This window comes from Lacerta agilis, chromosome 7, assembly GCF_009819535.1.
Source record: "Lacerta agilis isolate rLacAgi1 chromosome 7, rLacAgi1.pri, whole genome shotgun sequence".
In the NCBI taxonomy this organism is placed as follows: Eukaryota; Metazoa; Chordata; class Lepidosauria; order Squamata; family Lacertidae; genus Lacerta; species Lacerta agilis.
The window spans coordinates 41,105,177-41,128,865 of NC_046318.1; the positions used below are offsets into that span (position 1 = coordinate 41,105,177).

Consider the following 23,689-nt stretch of genomic DNA (forward strand, 5'->3'; position numbering starts at 1 on the left):
ATCTGTTTCCTTGCTGTACTGGAAATGAATGGTTTGGAACTGGTATTGGGAAACAACACTTGTACTAAATCTATTTCAGATCAGCACAAGTTTCTTAGTTCTTTCCATGAAAGAGATATACATTTGTGTTTATGAACAAAGAACCTTTTAAAGGCTGTTTTTGAATATGCATTTCCTTTTACTTTGGAAGTGTACTGAACAGCTTATGCTGCACCTCTCATTTACCTGGAATTTGTCATATTAAATGAATACAAGTAAAGTAAGGAGCTGGGAAATCCAAGCCTGCAAGTATGCATGGATAAATAAGGCAAGCTCTGCTTGTTTATGCAAGAAAACAGTTGTTTTCTATTGCAGTGTAAAGGTTCTAGATCTTGTGTCCTTGTGCTAAGACTAGTATTTGGAGGAGAGAAGATGTGTGTATGTGTGTGTAAATGCAAAAATAGTCTCTATTAAGCAGGGCAAATGGGATTCTTGAAAAACATACTTTTTCAAGAATTGTGCCCTTATCTGGAAAAAATATTACATGGCTCAGCATTGGAAACTTTTAAATGCATTCAATTTATGCAAATATGACTGTGATGCAGGCTGGTAACTGAAGTGCAAGATATCTCAAGTCTTTAAAGCAACTAATATGTAAGATAGATATATTAGAACTGATACCTTTGCGATAAGGCTTTCATCAGCAAAACTTTTGACAACTTTCTTTAGAGAGTGAATCTACATTGTGGTTGGTTCTGAATGCAAGATTGGAGATAATTCTTCAGTACATTCTATTTAATTGTGTTATAACCAGTTTTTTCTTTGATATATCTTTATTCACTTATTAATCATTGAACATTCCAGTACAGTGTTTTGTTTTGTTTTTTGTAAAGACTGGTCTGTTAGGAAAAAAATGTCCACTGTGCTGTGTTAATAAAATTTACAATAAAACCTCACTACATGTGTTATCTTTATACATTTGAAATTATTCCCTGTGGCGCTCAGAACGGCCTGCAGCCTAATCACAGAAATTCCATTCAGTACAATATAGGAAAAAGTTACCTTGGGTGTAGAGGAGAATAAACACGGATGAGACAGTCAGATGAAAAAGCCTGTAGTTAAGTTCATTTTGGACTCTACCTGAAAGTAGGCTGAAAAGGCTTTGGGTTACCATAGAAGTGATGTGTATTTGAGAAATGCAATTTCCATAAAAGTTACTTTTTTGCTGCAGAACTGGGGCTGGCGAGCCTCCTCCATGGTGGCTAAATGCAATTGAGGGTTGGGGCAAAATTTCTGCCAAATACAATAAAGCACTAGATTTTTACTGTGACTGCCTCTTCTGGAGTCATGAGGGAGACCTTCAGTAAAGGCATGACCCATTGTTTACTGAAGGGCTCCTGGCCATTCTCACAGAAGAGCAGCAGTCTTCTATTAAGTATGAGTAGATTAACTCCCCCTTTAATTCTGGAACAAAACAGGACTAAGACTACAGTACACAAAACTGTATCTGCACTATCTGCGATAAAGAAACTCCAGTCATAACCTACTTATAGCACTTTCAGGAGGAAATTTGCTTTATGTTGCCCAGAAACAATGCTCAAGGGGCTTTGAAATAAAGAATTGTTTCTGAGACCTCAAGAGACAAGACAAGAAGAGAAATTTCATAAGCCTCATGAGGGATGTTCTTTCCTTGGCTGCAGGAAGTAAGTATTCCTAACACCATTAGATTACCAACTACAGAAAAAGGAGGGTGGCCTATTTGGCTGGGTGTCTTTGCTTTTTAGTATATAGTCTTCTGCAAAAACAAACACATAAGTGCTATTTAGACCATGTTGTATTATGTCTGTTCTCAACTTCCACTTTTCCCAGATGAAAGCTTTCAGGACATTAAAGCAGTATCAAGTGAAAGTGGCTTTTATGACATCAGATACTTACAAGAACCTAATTCTGTGTGAATCTCTTACTCCTAGCATAGTAGTTCAAATATCACCTTTTTCCTGAATTTACTGTGTGGCCTTGGGCTCCATTCCCCCTATCTAAAATATGGGGATGACAACATGATTTACAAGATTGTTAGAACACGTTAATTCACATGAAATGCTTTGAAGACTAGAATGTGAAATACAAAAGTTATTGCTGCAACCACTGCTATAATTTTCAATAGCTAGTTCAAACTTAAGTGAAAAGGACCTCCTTTGCTGCTTTCAGCATTTTTAAGGATAATGCATGAAAACAAGATAGTTTCACAAGGATAATTTTTAAATTTATAATTGCAATCCTGAGTCATTGAAGCTAGTTAAAGTCTCTCTTTCAAAAGTTAATAAACAGTGCATAATTTACTTTGAACATATTTCAGTGATACCCCCATAGTAACTACTGTTCTTTTGTAGGATGCTTAAATGTCCATAATCTAAAAGTCAATTGAGGGAAAGAAAATATAGTCATGTAATGAGGAATAAAATATTAAAGCTTCACCATTTATTAATTACTCCCCTCTGCACGAGAAAGGGAAGGATATAGAAACACCCCACTGAATGTGGAGTATATTTCATCAGAGTCTGTGTAGGCCAGCTTGCCCCCAGTAACTACAATGCTTACTTCAGCTCCAGCTTTGAGGTGAAGAACAAGATGGAAAGCCCCTGTTCCTCCACAAGTTTGTTTCCCTGATCGTGGTCGGTGGTGTTGGAGCAGCTCTCTCCTGTAGCCAGCTGTGTGGAGCTGAGCAATGCTTGCATTGGAAACCGACAGCACAGCTTCTATGTATTCACCCCTCTCTGGAGCTAGAACAGCTGTGATCAGATAACGACCTTCATAGGGAGATGTAAAGACGCCTGCAATGAAGACACACATTAATCAAAACACACGTGTACAGTTGGCCCAAGTCCAATTCCTACTGCTTTATCAAATAACACAAGTATGTCAGTACAATAACTGGGAGGAAATAAAGGTCATTCAATTTGAACGTGTCATATTTTATTTGGCATGACAACGAAGAGGAGTTCTTCACATAAAATTCCTCTTATGAACTCATTCTCCCTTAGCTCCTGCACATGCTTATTATACATTTTTATCCACTGAGCTGATTGTGATTTCACTTCAGTTCCCCAATGCATAGGAAAGAATGCAATGGTGTCTGCTGTTAGCAAGTTCTCCCAACGTTAAATTCTTCAGTTCTGCCACTTGTACAGTATTTGTGAATTTATAGGGGGAAGACAGCATGCTCAAGGACTATACAATATTGGGTAGGTTAAAAGAAATGGATGTTAGCAATGGAGTAATACCAGCCTCAGCAGCTTGAGAGATCTGACAAATGTATCCGTAGTGTCTACTCCCACACTAATTTGGACAGGAAGGGAACCTCCTATCAAGTTGCTTTATATATGCAGGTACAAGCTGAGAAAATGCTGGAATGCATTTAAATTCTACAGAATTTAATTTTTTTAATAAAAAAAATCATTCAATAGATACTGCCCCAGTTTCCCTTTATCCATTATGAACCTTTTAATACCTGTTTTAGGGTTATAATGGTTTCCATCATTTACAAGCACTTTGTTGAAATGTACCACACCCACGTCATTAGGGAAAGGCTTCTGAGTGAGACCAGCAGAGAATGACACCAGTGAAGTAACAGCTGCTCCTAGAATGAAGAAGTGATCATAATTTAGACACATAATGCAGCATTACAAGTGCTTTAACTGGTCTTATACACAAAGTTCTCCCCATGCTTTTAATTGAACACTTCAGCAAAAACAAAACAAGCACACATTTTGCAGTTTCACCACTGTTAAGACAACTGGAGGTCCTCTTCTATTTTACACTTTTTCCTATCATCTACAAAGTGAATAGCAATTTTATCCCTATCTCATTCAGCAACAAATGTTTAGGCAACACTGTCTTAGTTCTACATCACCAAAAGTGTTTGGAATGAATAAACACAATGGATATAGTTATAGCTTTACGTGCCACGCACCAATTATGCTAAAAGAGGTTACCACCACATGAAGATGGCTTTCATGGCTTTAAACCTTTGGGCTTCTCCAAGAAGGCCCAATGCAGAGAGTACTGGGCCAATCTACAGATCACAACCACCACATGGAGGCTACTGCAACATGCTCCATTTCACAATTGGTAAGGGTTAAGTGTGTTGCATAACACAAACTTGCTAAATAGACTGCTTTCATTGCAAACCTTCAATTTTGGTCCCATGTGCTGGCACAATGAAAGTGACCTTTCCTTATAAGTAACTAAGTTCAAAGTGGACAAGCAGTTGTTGCAATCCATCTAAGAGTAATATATGTACAATTCTTCTACTTCATCCACCTAGCAGAGCGGTGTAGTGCATGCAGAGCCTGCTTAGAAAAACAGTCATTCTAGGCAGTGGTGTGTATCGATTTAGCTTCCCCTATCCAGTCCTTCCCACTGAACTACTTTTCTAAATAGTCTCTGCATATTCCCTTGCTGCAACTGTTTTATACACACATTCAAAACTGGTGTTTTTAATCAACTTTTACTTACCTCCACTTTAACATTTTTGTAGCTATTTCCTTTTATTCTTTAATTTGTGATTGTATGGAATTGACATGGCTTTCAGCTAGTACAATAAACTTACTTTGATTGATTTCTTCTTCAATCAGTGTGTCCTTCTACACAGTAGCTGCTCCTTTCTGGGCCCTGCAAACCTATTGTTCCTGGGACGGCATGGAGCAGGACCAGTAGGGAGGGGGTATAGCCTGGGAAGGGTCCCAAGAGCCAGGCAGAGGCCTGGAGGGGTACATTTGGCCTCCAGACTTGGAGTTTCTCACCCCTTCTTAAAAGACTGCAGAACCACACCTTCAACTGTGGTCAGATAATTTTTCAGGTAACTGTTACAGCATTTGTATATACACACTATATAACCTTTTAACATGTTGATACAATAGACTGCCAACTGAAGCAAAGCAAATAATGAAGCTCACCATTATCTTAATCTCAATTATTTCAGTTATCTTTAACAGTGGATCCACATAACAGCCTAATATGAGAAAGCTAACTTTATCCAAGTGTTAGCAGCAGTGCTATGCTCTCTGCAGTCACCTGCACACAGTCAGGTCTGGAACATGTCAACAATCAATTACTTTAAATAGTTTAAGATGACAGTAGAATAGTTTCTGATCTTTAGCTGAAGGAAGGGCTCTGGTTAGCCAAGTCTCTCCATGCCTAGCCTTGCATGGAGATTGAAGGTAATAAACTACTAGATACAAATTACAGTGGTACCTCGGGTTAAGAACTTAATTTGTTCCGGAGGTCCGTTCTTAACTTGAAACTGTTCTTAACCTGAGGTACCACTTTAGCTAATGGGGCCTCCCACTGCTGTTGCACAATTTCTGTTCTTATCCTGAAGCAAAGTTCTTAACCCGAGGTACTATTTCTGGGTTAGCGGAGTCTGCAACCTGAAGCGTCTGTAACCCAAGGTACCACTGTATTGGATCTGTGTGCATGCCACAATGTATGGATCCAATGCCAGTACTCAGCCATATTGTGATGGCCTGGGAGTCAGACTCAGACGCTGAACCTGAGGGATCCCAGCCTGCACAGGATTCCCCGCCTCCAGAACCAGCTGAGCAAAGGCTAGGGCTTGAGCCTGAAGGATCCCCACCTGTGCTAGATCCCCAGGTGCAGGCATCAGCGGAGTCTGCTCTGGCTCCTGATGGGAGGGAGGACCCATTGCCTGCAGGTGCTCCACTCCCAGCCTCATCAGAGGAAGCTGAGGCGGCCCCTGGGTCCGGTAGCCCACCAGCCTCTCCTGAGCTGTAGAGGCTCAGGGCAGAGAGGCGAAGGGAGCTAAGTGCTTATAGGAGGAGTGCTCGCCTCCAGGCCCGGAGGAGAGGCGAGTATCTAGGGGATCGGGGCCGCCCTAAGCATAGGGCCAGATAAAAGCCAGCCAGCCCCAGCCCAAGTTGCGTGAGCAACTTAGCTGCAAACGTATGTTTCACCCGCAACCTCGTGCCTGCACCTGCCTTGGACCTTGACCTGCTCCCTGCCTCGCTCCCCGCCGGACTGACCTCCTTTGGACCCCTAGACCCAGGACTGGACTTGGACCTCGCTTCACGGACAAACCCCCAGGGCCAGCACACATATGTTGAAGCGTGTGTTTCACTCATGATACACCTCATCTCCCCAGACACAATGCTGACTTATATGCCTATTTTCAGCATCAGCCTTTGTGTTCCTACTTGGGTAGGATACCTGAGAGAGGAGAATATAACAAGCTTTCCTTTGTAAATAGAGGGAAAGCAACAAGGAGGTATTTAAAGATCCTCTCTGCTTATTTACTTAGTTAATAGCCTTTTACATTCATCTTGTGAACTGCCCTGAGAACTATGGATGAAGGGCTGTATACAAATTACTAAATAATAACAATAAGTAATGATCTCTAGGTGTCAGGGACAGGCAGGAATCTGAAGGGTGAACAGAGGAGGCAGCGGGGCAGGAGGATGATTCAGGGGAAGTAGTTTATAAGTTTCAGGTTTTGAAACTATACTAGAAGAAATAGTTTCTTAGTTAATATTTAAAGACAAGCAAACAAGTTATGGGAATTAGCAAAAAGAAAAGGAAAAAAAATATCTCAAAATGTGGGATTACCTTGTGCAGTTGTAGAGGGAGGCCATGGAAGTTTTGGATAACCTACAAACAAATATGAAAAAGATGCACATTTCAATCAAATTTACAGTCTCTAATAATGAAACACACCTCCTGTCACATTTTTTACACAGAACATCTGATCACCGGATTCCAAATTCTGAATAAATATGCATATTTTATCAATAACAAGAAACAACAAATAACTCAAGAGAAAATCTGCTCACCTGGTGCTCCAGCAGACCCTTCAGAAACCAGCATGTTATTCTGGCCATTTTGGCCATTTATGCTTTTTTTCCGTCCTTTTTCCGACATTAAAACTGTACCAGGAGGTCCTGCCTGTCCAGTTTCCATAAATATCCCACTTGACCCAGGCAAGGAAGGTTTTGATCCTGCTTTTGATCCTGGTGATGATGGCCGTAGAGGAGTTCTGGAATCTGGTGGCTGAAGAGGTATTCCTTGCAATGGTGGCTGTACGATTATTTGTGGCTCTGATGGCTTCAAAGGTATTCTTAGTTCTGGAATCTGTAGGGGTATTCTTGGCTGTGATGGTGCTGGATGTGTTCCTGACCGAGATGGTTGTAATGGTTTTCTTGGATCTGGTGGTGGCAAGGGAATCTTTCCTTGTGGTTTCCTTGGTAGTAACACTGCTGGATTTTCAGCTAAAGGTTTGTAGAGGGAAGAAAATGGGCCAATCAGAAGTTTTGGCTAACATGGCTTGAATAATATTTAAATAAATGATTATAAGAATGGCAAAGCCTCTCCTCTTCCACAAGGGGAGGAGTTGCGAGCAGGACTCGCTTCCCGCGCTTCACAGGGGGGGCGTGGTTGGGCCCCCTGCATCACAGGGAGTCCTGGGTCCGCGTCACGCCCTCAGCCGGCCAATCCGGCTAGCTGGGGGGCATGGTTTGCTTCATTTAAGTGGTCATGGGCCCCGCGCTCTGCCTGTTTTGTTCCTGCATGCACGGAAGAAATCATCACAACTTTGTAAGGTTTGGCTGTTAGGCACTGGAAAATGTGTTGTGTGTTGGAGGCGAGGTTGTGGCCATCACCTACCCCTCCCTCTGAAGGGTATTCTGTTAAAGGAATCCGGTGGTTGTGGTTCCTGTCCAAAGCCCAGGTGGTGGCTAGGGCCGTGGCACAACCCTCTGGTGACTCTAGGGGAAAGCTTCCAGTTGACTGGCATCAACAAGCTTCCCCTACAGGTTGTTAACCCTGTTAACAACCTGTAGGGGCAGAGCAGGCAGGAGTCTAATATAGTTGGTTCGGATCCAATGCCTAAGCCAATACCACTCATTCTGTAACCAATGAAGTTGTGGCCTTTTTTTAGCTCATTAACCTAAAATACTTGTGTCCATGTGTCTTATTCCATCAAAAAGCAGGGGACGGGGCCTTGACTCACAACATCAAATTTGACACCCATCAAAATTGCCATGAAATTAAATTTCTGAATTTAGTTATTAGAAACAAAGAAAACCAAATGTACTTCCAATTATAGAAAACCAAGAGACAAAAACACATATTTAAGGTTTGATAGTTCTCACTCCAGATCACCAAGGCACAACCTACAATATGGTCAGTTTTTGAGAATAAAGCACAACTGTTGTGCACAACTGGTTGTTGAGACATTAGGGAGAGAAGGGGGAGAGAGGTGGGTGGGGTGGGGTGGGGGGTTGTGTGAGGTGGGGTGACGATGTTTCTGTTTTACTTAATATATGTAGGGTTTGGAGTCAGCGTTGTTTGTGTAGGTTCTCTGTTGTTTGCTTGTGCTTCTTTGGTGGTGAGAGAGGTCAGGATTGGCGTAGGGTGTGATTGTTCATTTGTGGTTGGCTGTGATGGTCTTTGGTTTCCTGTGTGAGTGGGGTGGGTGGGTGTTTTTGATCAGGTTAGCCATATTGATTTGTATGCTGTCGGTAGATTTTTGTCATTGTCTTGTTGGGCTGTGTGTGTGATGAAGGGGAACCATACCGATGTGAAGGTGTCTTCTTCTGTTGGTCTCCGTGTCAGTTTCAGGTTACTGGTTAGTTTTTCTAGTAGCCCTGAACATTTTGCGAATCTAAGTTTAGCCTCATTGATGGGCAGTATTTCAATATGATTAGGAAAATGAGAGTACCCCTAAACATTTTTTTTTAGAAAAAGAGCACTGCCTAGTTCACTGAGTTACTAGCAGGGATGAATGTAAAGACCTTTAGAAAAAGTGATTATTAATAACGTCATAAACAGAGCAAGTGTTATTTAGGATAATCTATGTGAATGTTGCCTAGGCAGTGCAAAATTTCATATAGAAAAAAAAATCCTACAGCTCCCACTGCCCTCAGGACATCCGCTATTTTAAAATATGGGCACCCTATCAAACAATACTGTTGTATCTTCTATAGTATAATTGTGCTGATAGATGCGTTAGCTAAAGTATTACTATGTTTAGCAGGCTGAGTGAACTCTACAGTTATGCGAGAATACAGAGATATGAGTGGAAATACATTTCTGCACCACTCTGTTCTGCTTATCTGAGGCAGATAAACTATGTTGACATTGTAAGTTTCATTGCTGAATTTAGAAATATTCCGATAAGGTGGTGCTCCAAATGCGGCCTATTCCAAGGAAAGTGACAGCAAGGAGAAGATCCTGCAACCTTCCCATTATCCCAACATGATTTATTTAAGGTGGAACAATACTTCAAATTGTGTGGCCAAATTATGCAACCTTTCAACATCACAGGGTTTTAATGACAGAAGAAGGCATAACATAACAAATTTCCATTCTGCACATCTCTTAAAGATACAGATTCTGTTCTGACAATGCTACATTCTCTTGGCTCCTTGGCACAGAATATTCTACATCCTTTTTGACAACCAAGGATGCTGGAGAACCCCAACAAAAATGGAAGCAGCAATTGCCAATGTTCACTTCTTTATCCCACATCCAGTGAATGTGATCAAAAGATACATAACCACAGGTATTTGATAACTCCCTCCCCCAATTTGAATTGCATCTCCTTTGCATTGCAATGATGTGGAATAGCGTAATTAATTACTTAAAATTTCACCATAGTGGACAGTGAGACAAATAATGTGGTTTTGTTAGAAACCATATTGCAGTGAAGCAGAAATAGTGCTGCATGAGATGAATATATGGCGGAATGGAAATTGATGCCTTTTTACATCTGAGCTAACAAAGCCTCCTGTTACTAGGACTGGTATGAAGGTCACCCACTCAGCCAATCTAGTTCAACCACAAGCATCCTTTGCAGCACACTTTGCTCCCACCCCCCACCCTCCACCCCAACCTTCCTGAGTAATATACAGAAGGTCCACAACTAACATGGTGGTTATATTCTGGTGATCGCACCTAAGGCCAAAATCAAGTATAGTCAAAACCCACTAGGACCAAGGATGTGTGGGAATGCCAAAGTCATTCTTCCCAGAACACTGCTGCCTGAACTATGAGACTCTTAATCTCAGGGTCATGGGTGAGTGAAAGATACCAAATCAGCTTTTGACTGCCATCTGTCAGCTAATCATTGGCTGAGTTACTGAAGTGTCACAAAAGTGTTCACAGATACTCCAACTGCTAATGAGCAAGTGTAATTCATGGAATGTAAGAAGCTAGCCCGTCAACATGTTGTGTTGCACTCAAATACTCAAACACACATATTGCACTAATTATGAATTATGAAGACCACACACATTTGTAAGTAAGTTCCTTTCCCTTTAAATGCAAATATATGTGATCCTACATTTTCCCCAGTCTTCAGTTACATGTATTTTTAAAAAGACAAGACACAAATATATATGGACAAACACACACACTCTTATTTGATAGCATATGCTTATAGTGCAAAATAGCTTATATGAAGCAGTCATGCTAATCATCCCTGCATAATCCCAGTGTTGAGATAAAAGTGACACTAAAGAAGGCAAGTTTTCATTTGACACTTTGAACTCTAAGAGATAGTCAAGTACAAAATACATGTTCCTTGCATCATTTGTGAACAGTGCACTGCATTGAAACTGGTGTTTTTTCTGCAAAATATATGGAAATGGTGACTGAAACGAGTTTCCATGTAATTTGCCAAGAAAAGCAGCAATTGAAAACTTTCTTGTGACATTCACAACTGATGCAGGCCTTATGTATTTCATACTCAGAGTGTTTGTATTTAAAAACAAAAGGAAGCTCTGCCTACCTCAGTATAGCTGGTGGAAAGGAAACTAGATTGTTTGGACTAGGGGAATACATAACTCAGAGCCTAGGGCTAAGAGGGAGCTGTGTGTTGTTGACAGCTAAGAAGGTAGGTAGAAAAACAAGGGGACATAGAGTGCTAAAAATGGGGGCTGTGAACTCAGAAGCTGAGGGATGCTAAATTACTGCTTTGAATTAAACACAGTACTAAGTATTCTTTATAAGTAAAGAACTATAATGCTGTTAGATAGAAACATAATAATACTTTTTATTATTATCTAGCTATGCTTTCTTAAAGTATTCATCTATGGTGATCATTACCAAAAAAAGAGAAATTACAATAGGGCAGATTTGCAAAGAAATTTCGTATGCTAACAAATTTTAATGCAATACCTCTCATTAAACCAGGCTTCAACCAAACAGCCCTTAAATAGAGGTTTGCCATCTGAAAAATGTGGCACAAAGCTACCTTCTCTGTATCACTGTACCCATATAATTTAACTCTTCTTAAAATTGTCTCATTGAGAGAGAAAAAAGGCAATGAAAGATCTAGATGGAATCTGTTGATTCGTTGTTCCAAACAGAAGTGTAAGAGTCAGCTTGTTTGGTATGGCTCACCATAAGTATTTCACACATGGATGCCCATGTGCTAATACTTTGCAGTACCTGATGTTTTGGCCTTTTTGGCCTCTGATACTGAGTTGCTTTATATCAGGGACTGCCTTTTTTAAGATCTAAAAATAGTGATAAAGGAACCACCATTTGGACAAAGCATGTGTTAGTAATCCAGACAGCAAGGGCAAAATTCATCCCAGGTGTCACTCCACTGTAGTTAACTCAGTAAATTAAAAGGGTACATTTAGGACAGTCTCTGTCTAACTCTTTTTTGGATAAATTATAAAGCAGGGACTTTTCTCCACAGCCTGAAAAACAGCTGGAAAGGCGAACTGCACTTAGATCATTGTTGCATTTGAAAACAGAATATCCCCAGGGCACCATCTTTTTTTTAGCAGTGTTCATAGTTCTTTATTTACTATTGGCAACGTAAAATGATGACACCAAAGGAGGCAACATGCCAAGTAACGTCATTCTTTGCTTTCTGGTCAGATGCCAGGCCATGAGATAAGCTACCTTCAGATTTAAACCTCCGTTGTTGGCCCACAACTTTTATTAATGTGATGAGGTATGCGAGGTACAAAGAAAACTGTGCTAAAATCAAAATTGTTGACTTTTGTGCGTGTGAAAAAATATGATTTCCTTTAAGAAGAAAATAGAGCAGGGGACAAAACTAAAAGCTAGTGATTCACCCATTCCATTTATACAAAATACAGTATAGAAGATTAATGACTTGATTTAGCAACAGTTAATCCAAAACCTATGTACCACATCAGCAAAGCATATGCCATGCTTTGCAAGAGAAAAATCTCTAACATGCAATAGAAACAATTCAGGCACACATTTATCCATAAAACCTTGCCCCACTATACCACTTAAAAAACAAACAACAACCTCTAGCCCAGGGGTACCAACACAGTGCCATCCAGATGCTGGCCTTCAGCTGACCACTGGCCATGCTGACTAGGGCTGATGAGTGTTATAGTCCAACAACATCTGGAGGGCACCACATTGGGTACTCCTCCAACAGACTGCAGAATTTCACAGCCATCTTACCTTCTGTTCCTAATTAAATATTCTTTTTCATTATGATTATCAGTGGCTTCATCAGATTCTACACTTTAGTTCATGCAAAGCAGGGATGCTAGCAAGTCTAAGTTAATAATAAAACTAAAATCTGTAACAGTACTAGGCAATCAACCAATTGTAATTCTATCCTCCAGCAAAGTTCAATGGTCATCCATTTCCAGCATTACTGATGAATTCAATAAAGAGAGCATAAAGGAAAATGTAACAGCAGTAGGATCCTAGGCTTAGGCTCCTCTAATCCAGTCCTATTTGCAGAAGGAACACCGAGATGCATTGATAGCTTTCCTGACTTTCTCTACCTCAATTGTAGCCCGTTTCATTTGTTAGCATGGGAGACACTCCTGTTATGGTTGGATCATTGCTCTCTGGTAATTCCTGCATGGAAGTAAGTACAGGCGGCAACCATTTTGCATGGGGTTCCATTCCTGGCCCCCGCAAATGTCACTGGAGTGTGCATAAATCTGCCCTGCCCTGTTGCACCCTTCCCCCCACCATCCTGACCTCTTCCAGGTCTAAAAGGACCCATGAGTCGAATGCCAATTGGATATGCACAAAATGGTTGCCACACATACCATGTAATTCAGGTGAATGGTGCCATTACCTCCATCCTTTGTCTTTACTATATTGGACAAAACTCTCCGTGCTGCTTTATGGCTCAGGTATGATCAGAAGATAACACAGATACCTTTATTGTGCTGTGGATCCCTGCTGGTATTAGTATTTTACTAATTTAAGATGGCTTCATTGCAATTTTGTGTTGTGAGCTACTGGAGAAGTTGACAGTAAATTTGATGCCAGGACAAAATTGCTCATCATCATGAATAGGCTCTGACATTCTAATGCTGTTGGAGGAAGTCCACAATGCACTGAATATTCTTTCTGTGTCCAAACAAGCACCCCACTACCTTTCAGGGAAGCACTGAATATGTTAAGAACCAAATAAGGATTTGGCCCATGGCTTATACAGCAACAACCCATCAACATACATCTGGACTGACTCATTAAAAATGTCCTTGGCTCCATGTTGCTTAAAGTAAAAACTGATGCCAAAACTAGAATATTCTAGGCTGCAAATTAGCACACCTTTTCCCTGCTTGAATTTCCAACTGGAATATATTATTTAACAGGTTTTGTTTGATAATCAGTACAAAAATTATTATCAATAGAAGACAATTATGGTTTGAGCCTGCCAAGCTGAAGTGCAATTATTTACGTCATATAATACATTGTCACATATTTTCTTAAACCTATGCTTGAGGTTAAAACTAACCTATGTAAGATTAAAAGTTGCCCATTCAAAAGCAGTGTATTGCAGCCATATACTGAACGCTTCAGTTTGACTGAATGATATTCAGACATGGAGAACCATCTGCTTTTGTTTTTCAAGTTGATTCCCAAGGTGATAGACACAAACTCAAATATACACAAGTACCGGTAGGACAAGATCCATTGGTCTTTAAGGTGCCACAATACACTTTGTCATTTTTGCTGCTAACATGGCTACCCCTCTGAAAAACTTTATCAGATATTTCCTAGTACAGTTCCTTTATTAGTACTCCAATAATCCTTACTAAATTTTCAGTATCAGCTGTCATTTCATCTCAAAACTTTATGAAACCTATTTGCTTTGTTAGTCTGAATCCTGTGCACACTAACTGGCACAAGCATCATTTAATGTAGTAGGCTTTCATTCAAAGCAAACAACAGGCTGGATGTTTCCTTGCAGTCATATATACTTGGAAAGGAAAACTACAAATACACTTCTGAGCTTGAGTTGGGTAGCAATTCTGTCCAGGCAAGTAGCAGATCAACATCTCACATACTGTACTGCACCACTTCCCTGGGCTAGAAGAGTGCCATTGTGCTACTTCAGCTGTTCAACCTAAAATATTAACCATTAAAACATTGTAATGTACTTTGCAGCCTGGGAAGACTGAGAGAAAGGAAGACAGCAAACAGAGAAAATATAGTCGAAATATAGACGAAATATAGGGCAGCAGAGCGATAGAATTGTAGAGTTGGAAGGTACCCCCAAGAGTCATTAGTCCAACCCCCTGCAATGCATGAATCCCAGCTAAAGCATCCATGACAGATGACCATCCAACCTCTGTTTAAAATTTTTTTAGAAATGCAAGCATACTTCGCACTCGGAAAGTAGGATCTTTACTTGTGTTAGCATTATTAAAAGGGTTCTTACAGTGTTTTGAATCTCAAAGAGTGTTCTGTTATTGATTTCTTGCCCTAGTCTTCTCCTATCTGGCACCCTCCTGATGTTTTGGACTACCCATCAGCCCTAGCCAGCAAAGCCAATAGTTAAGGATAATGGGAACTGCAGTGCAGGTGTATCTGGAGGGCACCAGATGGGAAAAGGCTGCCTCATAGTTTCAAAATGGCATATATTCTGGAAATGCATACTTCATTTTGTGGGATGGTAACATCCAAAATGCATATGCAAAGGGTTAATTGCAAGAGCTGTAGAATTCTGTGATGTCATACACCCTGTGGCAGTTATAGCAGTTGGTACAGTTATGGCAGCTAGTTGAACAGTCTTAACAGTTAGAGCAGCAGGTTATGTTACATTGTGCTGCTGTCTGCCTCAGAGTCAGTTACCCTGTAACAGTTTAATATGTGTAAGAGGTTTTAGCAATTTAAGAACCATCCACATGCATTGTATATTTAATATGCAACTGCAAATACACTAAGTAAAAATTATATGCCATTTAAACTTTAAAAGAGAGTGTATTGTGTAGTTTTTATAGGAGGGAAAAGAGAACTAAGTTAAGGGTCAATCGACCCAAAGCTGTCTTCCACATATCTGCAAATAGGAACTAGAGTCTAATTCCAGCACATTTTTCTTTTCTTGCATTTGTTTATTCTACTGTGTAGCAAGTTGTCTTTTTAAAACAACAACAACAACAACAAAACAACAACATTATAATTATGACTATACAGGAACCTTCTACTGTGATTCTCCAAGATTTAAAACAAGTATGGAGAACCTGTGACTCTCCAGATACCACTAAACTAAAACTTCCATCATCCCTAACCAATATCATGCTACAGGTAGGTAGTCGTGTTGGTCTGCCATAGTAAAAAAAAATAAAAAAAATCCTTCCAGTAGCACCTTAGAGACCAACTAAGTTTGTTCTTGGTATGAGCTTTCGTGTGCATGCACACTTCTTCAGATACACTGAAACAGAAGTCACCAGACCCTTATATATAGTGAGAGTGGGGAGGGGTATTACTCAGAAGGGTGGTGGTAATGGGTGAATGTCATGCTGTTTGTGACAGATGGGAGTCCAACAAAATCTGGAGGGCCACAGGTCCCCCATCCATGGCAAAAAAAAAAATATCAAGAATATTTACAGGCAGCCTAGGCCATGGATGAGACACATAGTGCAGAATGGATATGCTTGTGCCAACATATGAGACAGCTTATTTATATAAATTACGAAATAATACTATATACCTCATTTAAACGAAACCTGAAGAAGAAATACTAACAAGACAAATACTAGCCCCTTCTACACTCACATTTTTTCACATTTGCAACTTGGTACAGAGTAGGGGATCTGGTCCAAAATGCAGAGGATGCTGTCAGGGAGATATGTGACATGACTGGGGCATGAGGAAATTTTCTCTGGGTGCAGAGGAATTACATTCCTATTTAGGAGTTCCACTGCCTGCAATGTTTTGACAGATTCCTCACTATGTTCTGACGCTGTGCTTGCCCTATGATGCAAGCACTTTGCTCCAGATCCAACTGAATATTCTAACAACTGTAATATGGCAGCTTATTTCACAACAGCTCGTGCAGTGTCAGGTGTGAAATGAGCAGGGCAGGGAAGAGCTTTACAGTTCTGCACTACTGGACTCTAAAAGCTAAGGGAGAACTCTTTACTTCAGATCTGCCTAAAAGGATGCCCAGCTATGCTGAATTTAGGTTTTGTCTCATTCAGTGTGCCTTAGGTAGGGCAGAAGGGATTGACTTCAGCACTATCAGCTGTTCTCTAAATACCTACACACACACAGCGCTGCATTTGCCCAGAAACCAGGGCGAGATCATGTCTGAGCCTGAACACTCTGTACATGAGCAAAGAATGGTGTTCTCTGTCTGTTTGCAAGCAACATTTCATGAATATCCAGAAATAGTTAAAGAAACATTTAGATTCATAGATTCAATTAATGCATCATAAACATTCCAATCAAGAACTTGTAAAAAACCACTATTACAATAAAGTAATGTCATGTTGTATAGAGAAAAACTGTACAGCATTTGGCTCAAACTGGATTCCCCCCAAGTGTTTGATTTCAGTAAACGACATTTAAAAGCAAAGGTAGAAAGTAAAAATGTAAACACAATTCCGTCTGCTCTCCATGATGTACATTCTTATTTTAAAATCTGTTTAGTTTACCCATGTTGTCACCTTGTTTAAAATTAAAAATCAGCATCTAGAAAGAGGGAGGCTAACTTACATGTAGCAGGTTTAGTTTTCATCAGATTCTGGAGGTCAATGGTGAATTTGTGGAACTGGCTATGGAACTGCTGGGATGAATTCTTGAGTCCAGAAATATCTTTGGAATGGGAAATTATGGTTCTGTTCATATTATTGACACAGTTCCAAAGACTGGAGACATGTTTGTTTAATCCCTCCCTTATCCTTTGGAGGCTGCTAGACACTTGATCTAGTTTGCTGCATGTTTTTTCAACACTGGACACTCTACCCTCCATATCAGAAACACCAGGCAATTTCTCTTGGCATTTGTTCAGGTTATAATATAGCTTCGTGCTTAGCTGTTCCATCCTATCCTTTAAGTCATTACAACAATTACTGTTCGGGTGAGTTTGATTGCCCACTGTTTTCTGTATTCCATCTACCTTTTTGAAAGCACCAGGTTGTACCTTTTCACAAGTAGAATTGATACCTATAAGTTGTTCATTGCAGCTGCTCAAACCACCCTGAAGTTTCTTAACATTTTTATCAATAGCATTCAGACCATAACGAATAATTCGTAAATCCTTTTGAAGCTTCTGAATGTCACGTTGGCTGCCTTTAATTAAATTAAATTTCTCACTTAAAGAGCCATTTAAGGATTTTAAAAGACCAGAATTATCCTCCATTTTCAAAAACAACAAATCATATTTACTGTTACAGTTTTCTATGTCTCTTTGGAGGCCCTCCACATTGTGTGATACCGGCTGGCATTTCTGCCTGCAAAGGTTTTCAATACCTTGCAGTTTGTTCTTCACAATATTAATCTCAGAGACAAACTGTTCATTTCCAGACCCTGAATTGCTGTGCAAAATTGATTCTTGATCAATATTTCTCTCATCTGGATTTGTGATATTAGTAACATCTAGAAAAGTAGCACTCAGACGATTTTCCAGTGCCTGAAGCTTTTTGTCAAATATGTCTCTCGCATCATCTACTTCAGTAGCTATAACACCACGAAGTGTTTCTTCAATGTAAAAGCAGTGTTGTTCAGCATTTCTCTCTGTAACATTGATCCTGGCTTCCACTTCCTCCCATTTTGCATCAAAGTTGCCTTCCAGATATGGAGTGGCTATGTATTTCATTTCATTATCTATTCTGGCATTTAAAATCCTGTTTGCTTCTGCAGTTCTTTCAATCTTCTCACCCAAATGTTTTAGCTGCTGTCCAAAAGCATCAATTTCAGCATTACTGCAACAAACTGAGTGGTTTGATGGTGCTTGGATAAGAGTCTGAACATGTTTTATCTCCTTTCTGATGTCATTTTCTTTCTCTCCAATAAGTTCCCTTATTCCTTGGCAGCTGGCTTCATGATCATCACAATGTTGTTGAATATCCATCAGTTTGTACTCACAGGAATTTTTCAGATCTGCCATTTTCTTCTCAAATCCTTCCAAAATTTCCTGTCTCAGATCTTCAAACCTAGCATCAATGTATTGCTGATACAACTGGCTACTTGGCATCATTACGGTTGGGCCTTGGGCGGCTTCTTGGAGCTGTTTTAATTGTGCTTCATAGCCATTTGCTTTCCCTTTCACTTCTTCCACCTTGTCATCTTTGTCCTTCAAGCCATCTTCTGTTAGCTCAGATTTTATATTTTCTATTCCAGGTTCCTTTTGGTCTTTACTTCCAAACACATGAATTTTCTTTGTTTCGCCCCCAGCTGTACTGTCAGGCTCTGGACGATCATGAAGGTTGTTCAACCATGATACAAGCATCCGACTTGCATCTTCTTGAACAGAAAGCTTTAGGTTTTCGTTCACACCTGTTAAGGAGGACTGAAGCTCTAGCACAGTCTGTGTGAGGCGGAATACTTCATCCTCGAGGAGCTGAATTCTTTTATCCTGCGAGTCCTGTTGTTCTTGCTTCAGATTAGTGTCTGCAGAAAGAAAAGAAAGAGAAAGGTGGAAACAGCATTTAAAACTAAACTTGAAGTTACAGAACCCCAAATTGACTTAGATGGTTTAAAGGGATAAATCTTTACAACTTTCTCACCCACCCATGTTTTTCCTTCAAAGTGAATTACTTCTTTTATATTTGGCTTCATGCTTTAATACAAGGGTGGGAAGTCTGATGATGGATGTTGTTGAAATCTAACTCTCATCAGTCCTTGTCAAGATGCCCAGTGGTCAAGGATAATGGGAGTTGTAGCCCAGCAATATGTGAAGGGTTACAGATTCCCCTCTCCTCCACCAATATAGGAATATGAGAATCAATGCACACACAAAATATTATACTGATTTGAGACTGCATCATCTGTGCTGATCTCACTATGACCCAAGTCCATCATTCTGTACTTTCACGGGAGTCAGCACAAAAAAAGCTTATACAGGGAAGCAACCTAAGCTGCCCTTTCAAATACTGAAATATGCACAGTACTTTGGGTGGGTATTGCATATCCAACTGATTATCTTTTGCTACAGCTGTGCAAATTGGCCACTGCACCTAAATTCTGAACATTTTCCTGACAATGAAGGAGAAATGCCTGCAACATGACATCAAAGGAAGGAAAACCAGCCCCTATTCATCCAAACTGAATATTACAATTTGCCAAATGGAGTTTGTTCTGCTGAAAGAAAGAAAGAAAGACTAGCAAAAGCTTCTTGTGCAAAAGAAAGCATGTTCACCTGCATAAACAGCCCCCCCCCGCTCTTGGTTCTAGGCTCTGTTTCCACACAGTACGGTAGTTTAAAAGTCATCACTAACTTAACAAGTTAGTGACAAGCACTAGCATTAAAAAAGCAAACCCATATTCTTATAATACAGAATCATTCCATAAAACATTCTGAAAATATCACTGAACTTGTAAATTGAAATAAGCTCATGGGCACTATAGCTGCTTCCAAAAGGGTGGCCCCAGCACTACCAAATCACTGTTCTTTTGTTGTAAGCTGCAAATGAAATTGGAATTAAATTTCTGCACTATTGGCAGTAATGCACTTTTTCTGTGTGTACTTCCTATGTTCTGCCCACACACTGTTAGGGTGAGGCCATTTTAAGCTCAAGCACATATTCATTATAACTCTTGTGGTGAATGCCATTTCATCACACACACCATTTATGAATGAATGAATGGATCTTTATTTGCGTCAGCCATTGGCCATAGCAATAAAACAACACGATATACAACAATACAATACAATACACAAAGAATAGGAAATAAGTCAATTATATAAAATACATCTTAGGGTTGCCCCAGCTAAAAACCTTGCAAAATTTCCTTATTGTGGCCAAGTTGTTCTGATGCTCGATATCATTTAGGCACTGACAAATTAGACTGTTTGCTTGGCTAAAACCCAAAGTGAGTAGCTGTTGTGGTGATAAACCAGAAGTGTGAAGTTTTTGATAGACAATTTTAGTCCAGGCGCTCTTGTGACAATCTTGCAGCACTAGGGATATTAGACCAGGGTGAAGCCAATAGTTAAGTGTCCTACGCCAAATCTGTAATTCTATCAAGGGAAGATAAGCTTCTAGGCACAATGATGTGTTTGGGACACAGGGTGGTACAGAGAAAATTTGCCTTAAGAACTTTAATTGGACAGATTCCATAAACCTAAGGTGAGTGCCTGTCCAAATCTGAGCCCCATATAACCATGCTAGGGGTTTAGCTTGGAACACTTCCAGGAGTGATGGTATATGTTTACCATCCAGTGGCGGAGCTTCATGCTCCGGCACCGGGAGTGGGAAAGCAGGTGGGGCCGGGGCCGGGCTGGGGCTGGTGTGAGTTCTGGGGGCGGGGTGCACTGCCCGCAGGGGCGTGGCATGCGTTCTGGGGGCGTGGCACACGTTCTGGGGGTGGGGCAGGACGTGCAGCGTGGGTGGGGGCAGCCAAGTTGGAACCCTACCGGGATCGTGCTGCCCGGGGTGCCCCCTATGCCCCGCCCTTCCTACACCAGTGTTACCAACTTTTGTGTAGAAAAGGCCTTTTTTATTTAAAAAAATCAATTTTTAAATTATCGCTGAAATGCTTTCATGGCTTTTTTAATGAAAGAAAAGTAAAGTGTTATAACTTGATACTGTTAATTTCCTATACTGCTATAATACTATAACAGTCAACTTAGGTTTGAACCCAACAGATTGCCATTAGTCCATTTGCTTTAATAAAACTTTATAGTTACTGCCATTTTGTCAATATGGTTAATAGAGTGTTGTTGTTTTTTAAAAAAAATAGGGTTTTAAAAAATATATACAATGATGCATATCCAATACTGTAGCTCCATGGACTTCTGTCCATGCAGCTATGCTTGTTCTTCCTTTCCTGTCCCCTCCACAACCTCCCAGACCCTCATAAATAGCTCTGCAAGCTTGGGTCACCCTCCAGACCAGATTTTTGGGGTACATGTGGGATGGCTCTGTGACTGAGCCCGTAAAAAATACCTCAAAGGGTTAATGAGATGGATAAATGGCAGAGAAATAAATAAAACACTTTGAACTGCAAGTGCTGGGTCAAACATAGCAAAAAGAAGAATTATGGGCAGGGACATGCATACCAAAATTCAAAGAAAAAAATTACCCAAGCTTGGCTTCATGTCATCTACTGGTAGCTCTGCTGGGTAAACAGCAGACCTTGGCTTTTGTGGTGTGCCTTCTTTGCAATCTATACCCATGTATCCAGGGCAACATCTCCATTCCAATTCTGTTACTGTCTTATATGTTATTGTATATTTAGGTCTGAAACTTGTACGATACCTGAAATAAATAAAATGAAAATGGTAGCATTAACATATTATGGTGATCTTTATTGGGGGGGGGTTCTTTCAAACAAAGCAAAATAAAAATAAATAAATAAAGAATAAAATTAACAGGGACTTCTGATTTTCCACCAGTTATATAAAAGAAATTCAAAACATTCACTCTAGCATGACATCCAACTGTCCGACTTTCTGTTAAGCAATATTTTCCCAATCTTCAGATCCAAATGTCTCAAATTCATTCATTTTCCTTTTCACACAAAAAGTCCAAAAGGGGTTCTCTAACTATTATTAATAAATGGCAGCAATGGTTTTTCTCTAATCAAACATATCAACTTCAGCAACCATTCCTCCATATTAAACAATAATAAATCATTCCATCTTTGTCCATGTAAGAGGACAACAATGACTACTTTTAAGAGTTTAAAGTCATTAGAGAGCTATATAAATAATCCCTGTAATGAGTAGGGGGAGAGTGGGAAATATAATATCCTGCCCACCCGTGACTATCCTGTTTCCTCCCTGTTCTCTTATGTATGTTTAACTACTTATTACTGTGAAAGCAATTTAGCTAGGATGAGTATTCTTTGAACTCACTGTTTGAGACAACAATGAACACTTTGAAGTGGTTTAACGTCATTAAAGAGATATTCCAACCCTAACAGTATTTAACTGCTTTGAATTACGCCTAGTAAATCTGATTCACATGCATTAATCTGTGCCCACATTTCAACTGCGGTATCTTTGCACCAATGCAATTCAAAGTTTGATAAATAAAGCATTTTGATATTTAAAGATGTATCAATTCACTGAAATTGTTTTAAGTAACTTCCATTCTTTATTTAACATTTTTATATTAATGTTTTTATTTATTTTCCAAATTACAGTAACAACATCAAAGTAACAAATTATAATCAGGTTCAACCTTAGTTTGGTTCACTGAAGCAGAAAGACCCATGTTTTATAACCAGTGCTTTGCCATTAACTACAGTTAGTAGTCGTAAGTTCAGTTATTATGATCTACAGAGCTTTATTGATTGACATAGCCTTCTTTCTCTATGCAATCTGCAATCAAAGTTAAAGCTAAGGAGTATGACTAGATTACCAGCATACCAGGATTACTTCAGGACATGGTCCATTGTAGAAGACAAGTAGAAATAGAAATGAAGTTCTTAGTACCACTCCCTTATTTTCATCTATTTGTTACTGTTGAATCCACAGCAGTTAAAAATTCTCCAACAATGAAATCATTTGCTCCTCGTGGGATTCAGCTGATTTTCTATTAGCTATGCAGCACAAGAAGCTAAACACTCACAAACCCAAATACTGCACCATCTAAAATGCTCAGATTTCCTAAGATTGCTTCCTAAATCTTGCTACAGAAAAAAGACAAAATTTGCCTTTGAAGTCAGTTGGGGATTTCCAACGGTTTCCTAAATGTTTCACAAACATCAATGAATTAATTAGTTTGCAGAAGTGCTTGAACTCATAGTAACTACCACCTGCATTTTCATTTATTGGGAAATAAGAATTGAAGCTGCCTTCCTAAAATTAAGAACACGTACAAAGTCCTACTGAAATCAACTGATGGCAAACTGTTGGGTTCAAACCTAAGTTGACTTGTTCATGTCTGTTGCTATCATTAACACAAATCTTTTCATTCTTCTATTATAGTAATGCATACTATCAGAAAGATGGAGAATTGTGATACATGACTACCTCTGAGTTCTAAAAACACAAACCAAAAAAAGTAGTGCTTACATGCATTTGTATTCTTAGAGGACTTCTTCCCTCACTCCCTGCACCTTTGTATATTATAGCATAGGCTGGTAATAAAGATAGATACCCGCATATTCAGCTCCATAGAAACAAACAGAAAACTTTAGGCAGGCTCTTGGCCTTTCTACTTTGCCACAGAGTGATGCCATTTTCAAAGTACACTTCTTTGCCTTCCAAAGCAACTTTATTCCACATGTTCTTCTCCTCCCTCTTCCCTGTTAATTAGAAATCCATTTACTGGATTAA

The 23,689-nt window shown here is 39.8% G+C and overlaps 1 protein-coding gene across 2 annotated transcripts in view; it reads right to left on the reverse strand.

Moving 5' to 3' along the window:
* Positions 1-2,442: 2,442 nt before the first annotated feature.
* Positions 2,443-23,689, reverse strand: part of EMILIN2 (elastin microfibril interfacer 2) — a 30,603-nt gene continuing 9,356 nt past the window's right edge. Inside the window, exons 1-7 of one of the 2 annotated variants that reach the window (XM_033154980.1) lie at positions 22,778-22,840; positions 21,487-21,662; positions 16,957-18,852; positions 6,825-7,259; positions 6,601-6,642; positions 3,488-3,616; positions 2,443-2,810 (exon numbers count right to left, since the gene is read on the reverse strand). In XM_033154980.1, the coding sequence (XP_033010871.1) occupies positions 2,461-2,810; positions 3,488-3,616; positions 6,601-6,642; positions 6,825-7,259; positions 16,957-18,852; positions 21,487-21,580 (2,946 nt within the window). In that variant the 5' untranslated portion in view covers positions 21,581-21,662; positions 22,778-22,840 and the 3' untranslated portion in view covers positions 2,443-2,460. Of the gene's footprint in view, positions 2,811-3,487; positions 3,617-6,600; positions 6,643-6,824; positions 7,260-16,956; positions 18,853-21,486; positions 21,663-22,777; positions 22,841-23,689 lie in introns of those variants that run through there. The other variant, XM_033154979.1, reaches the window with a different exon arrangement.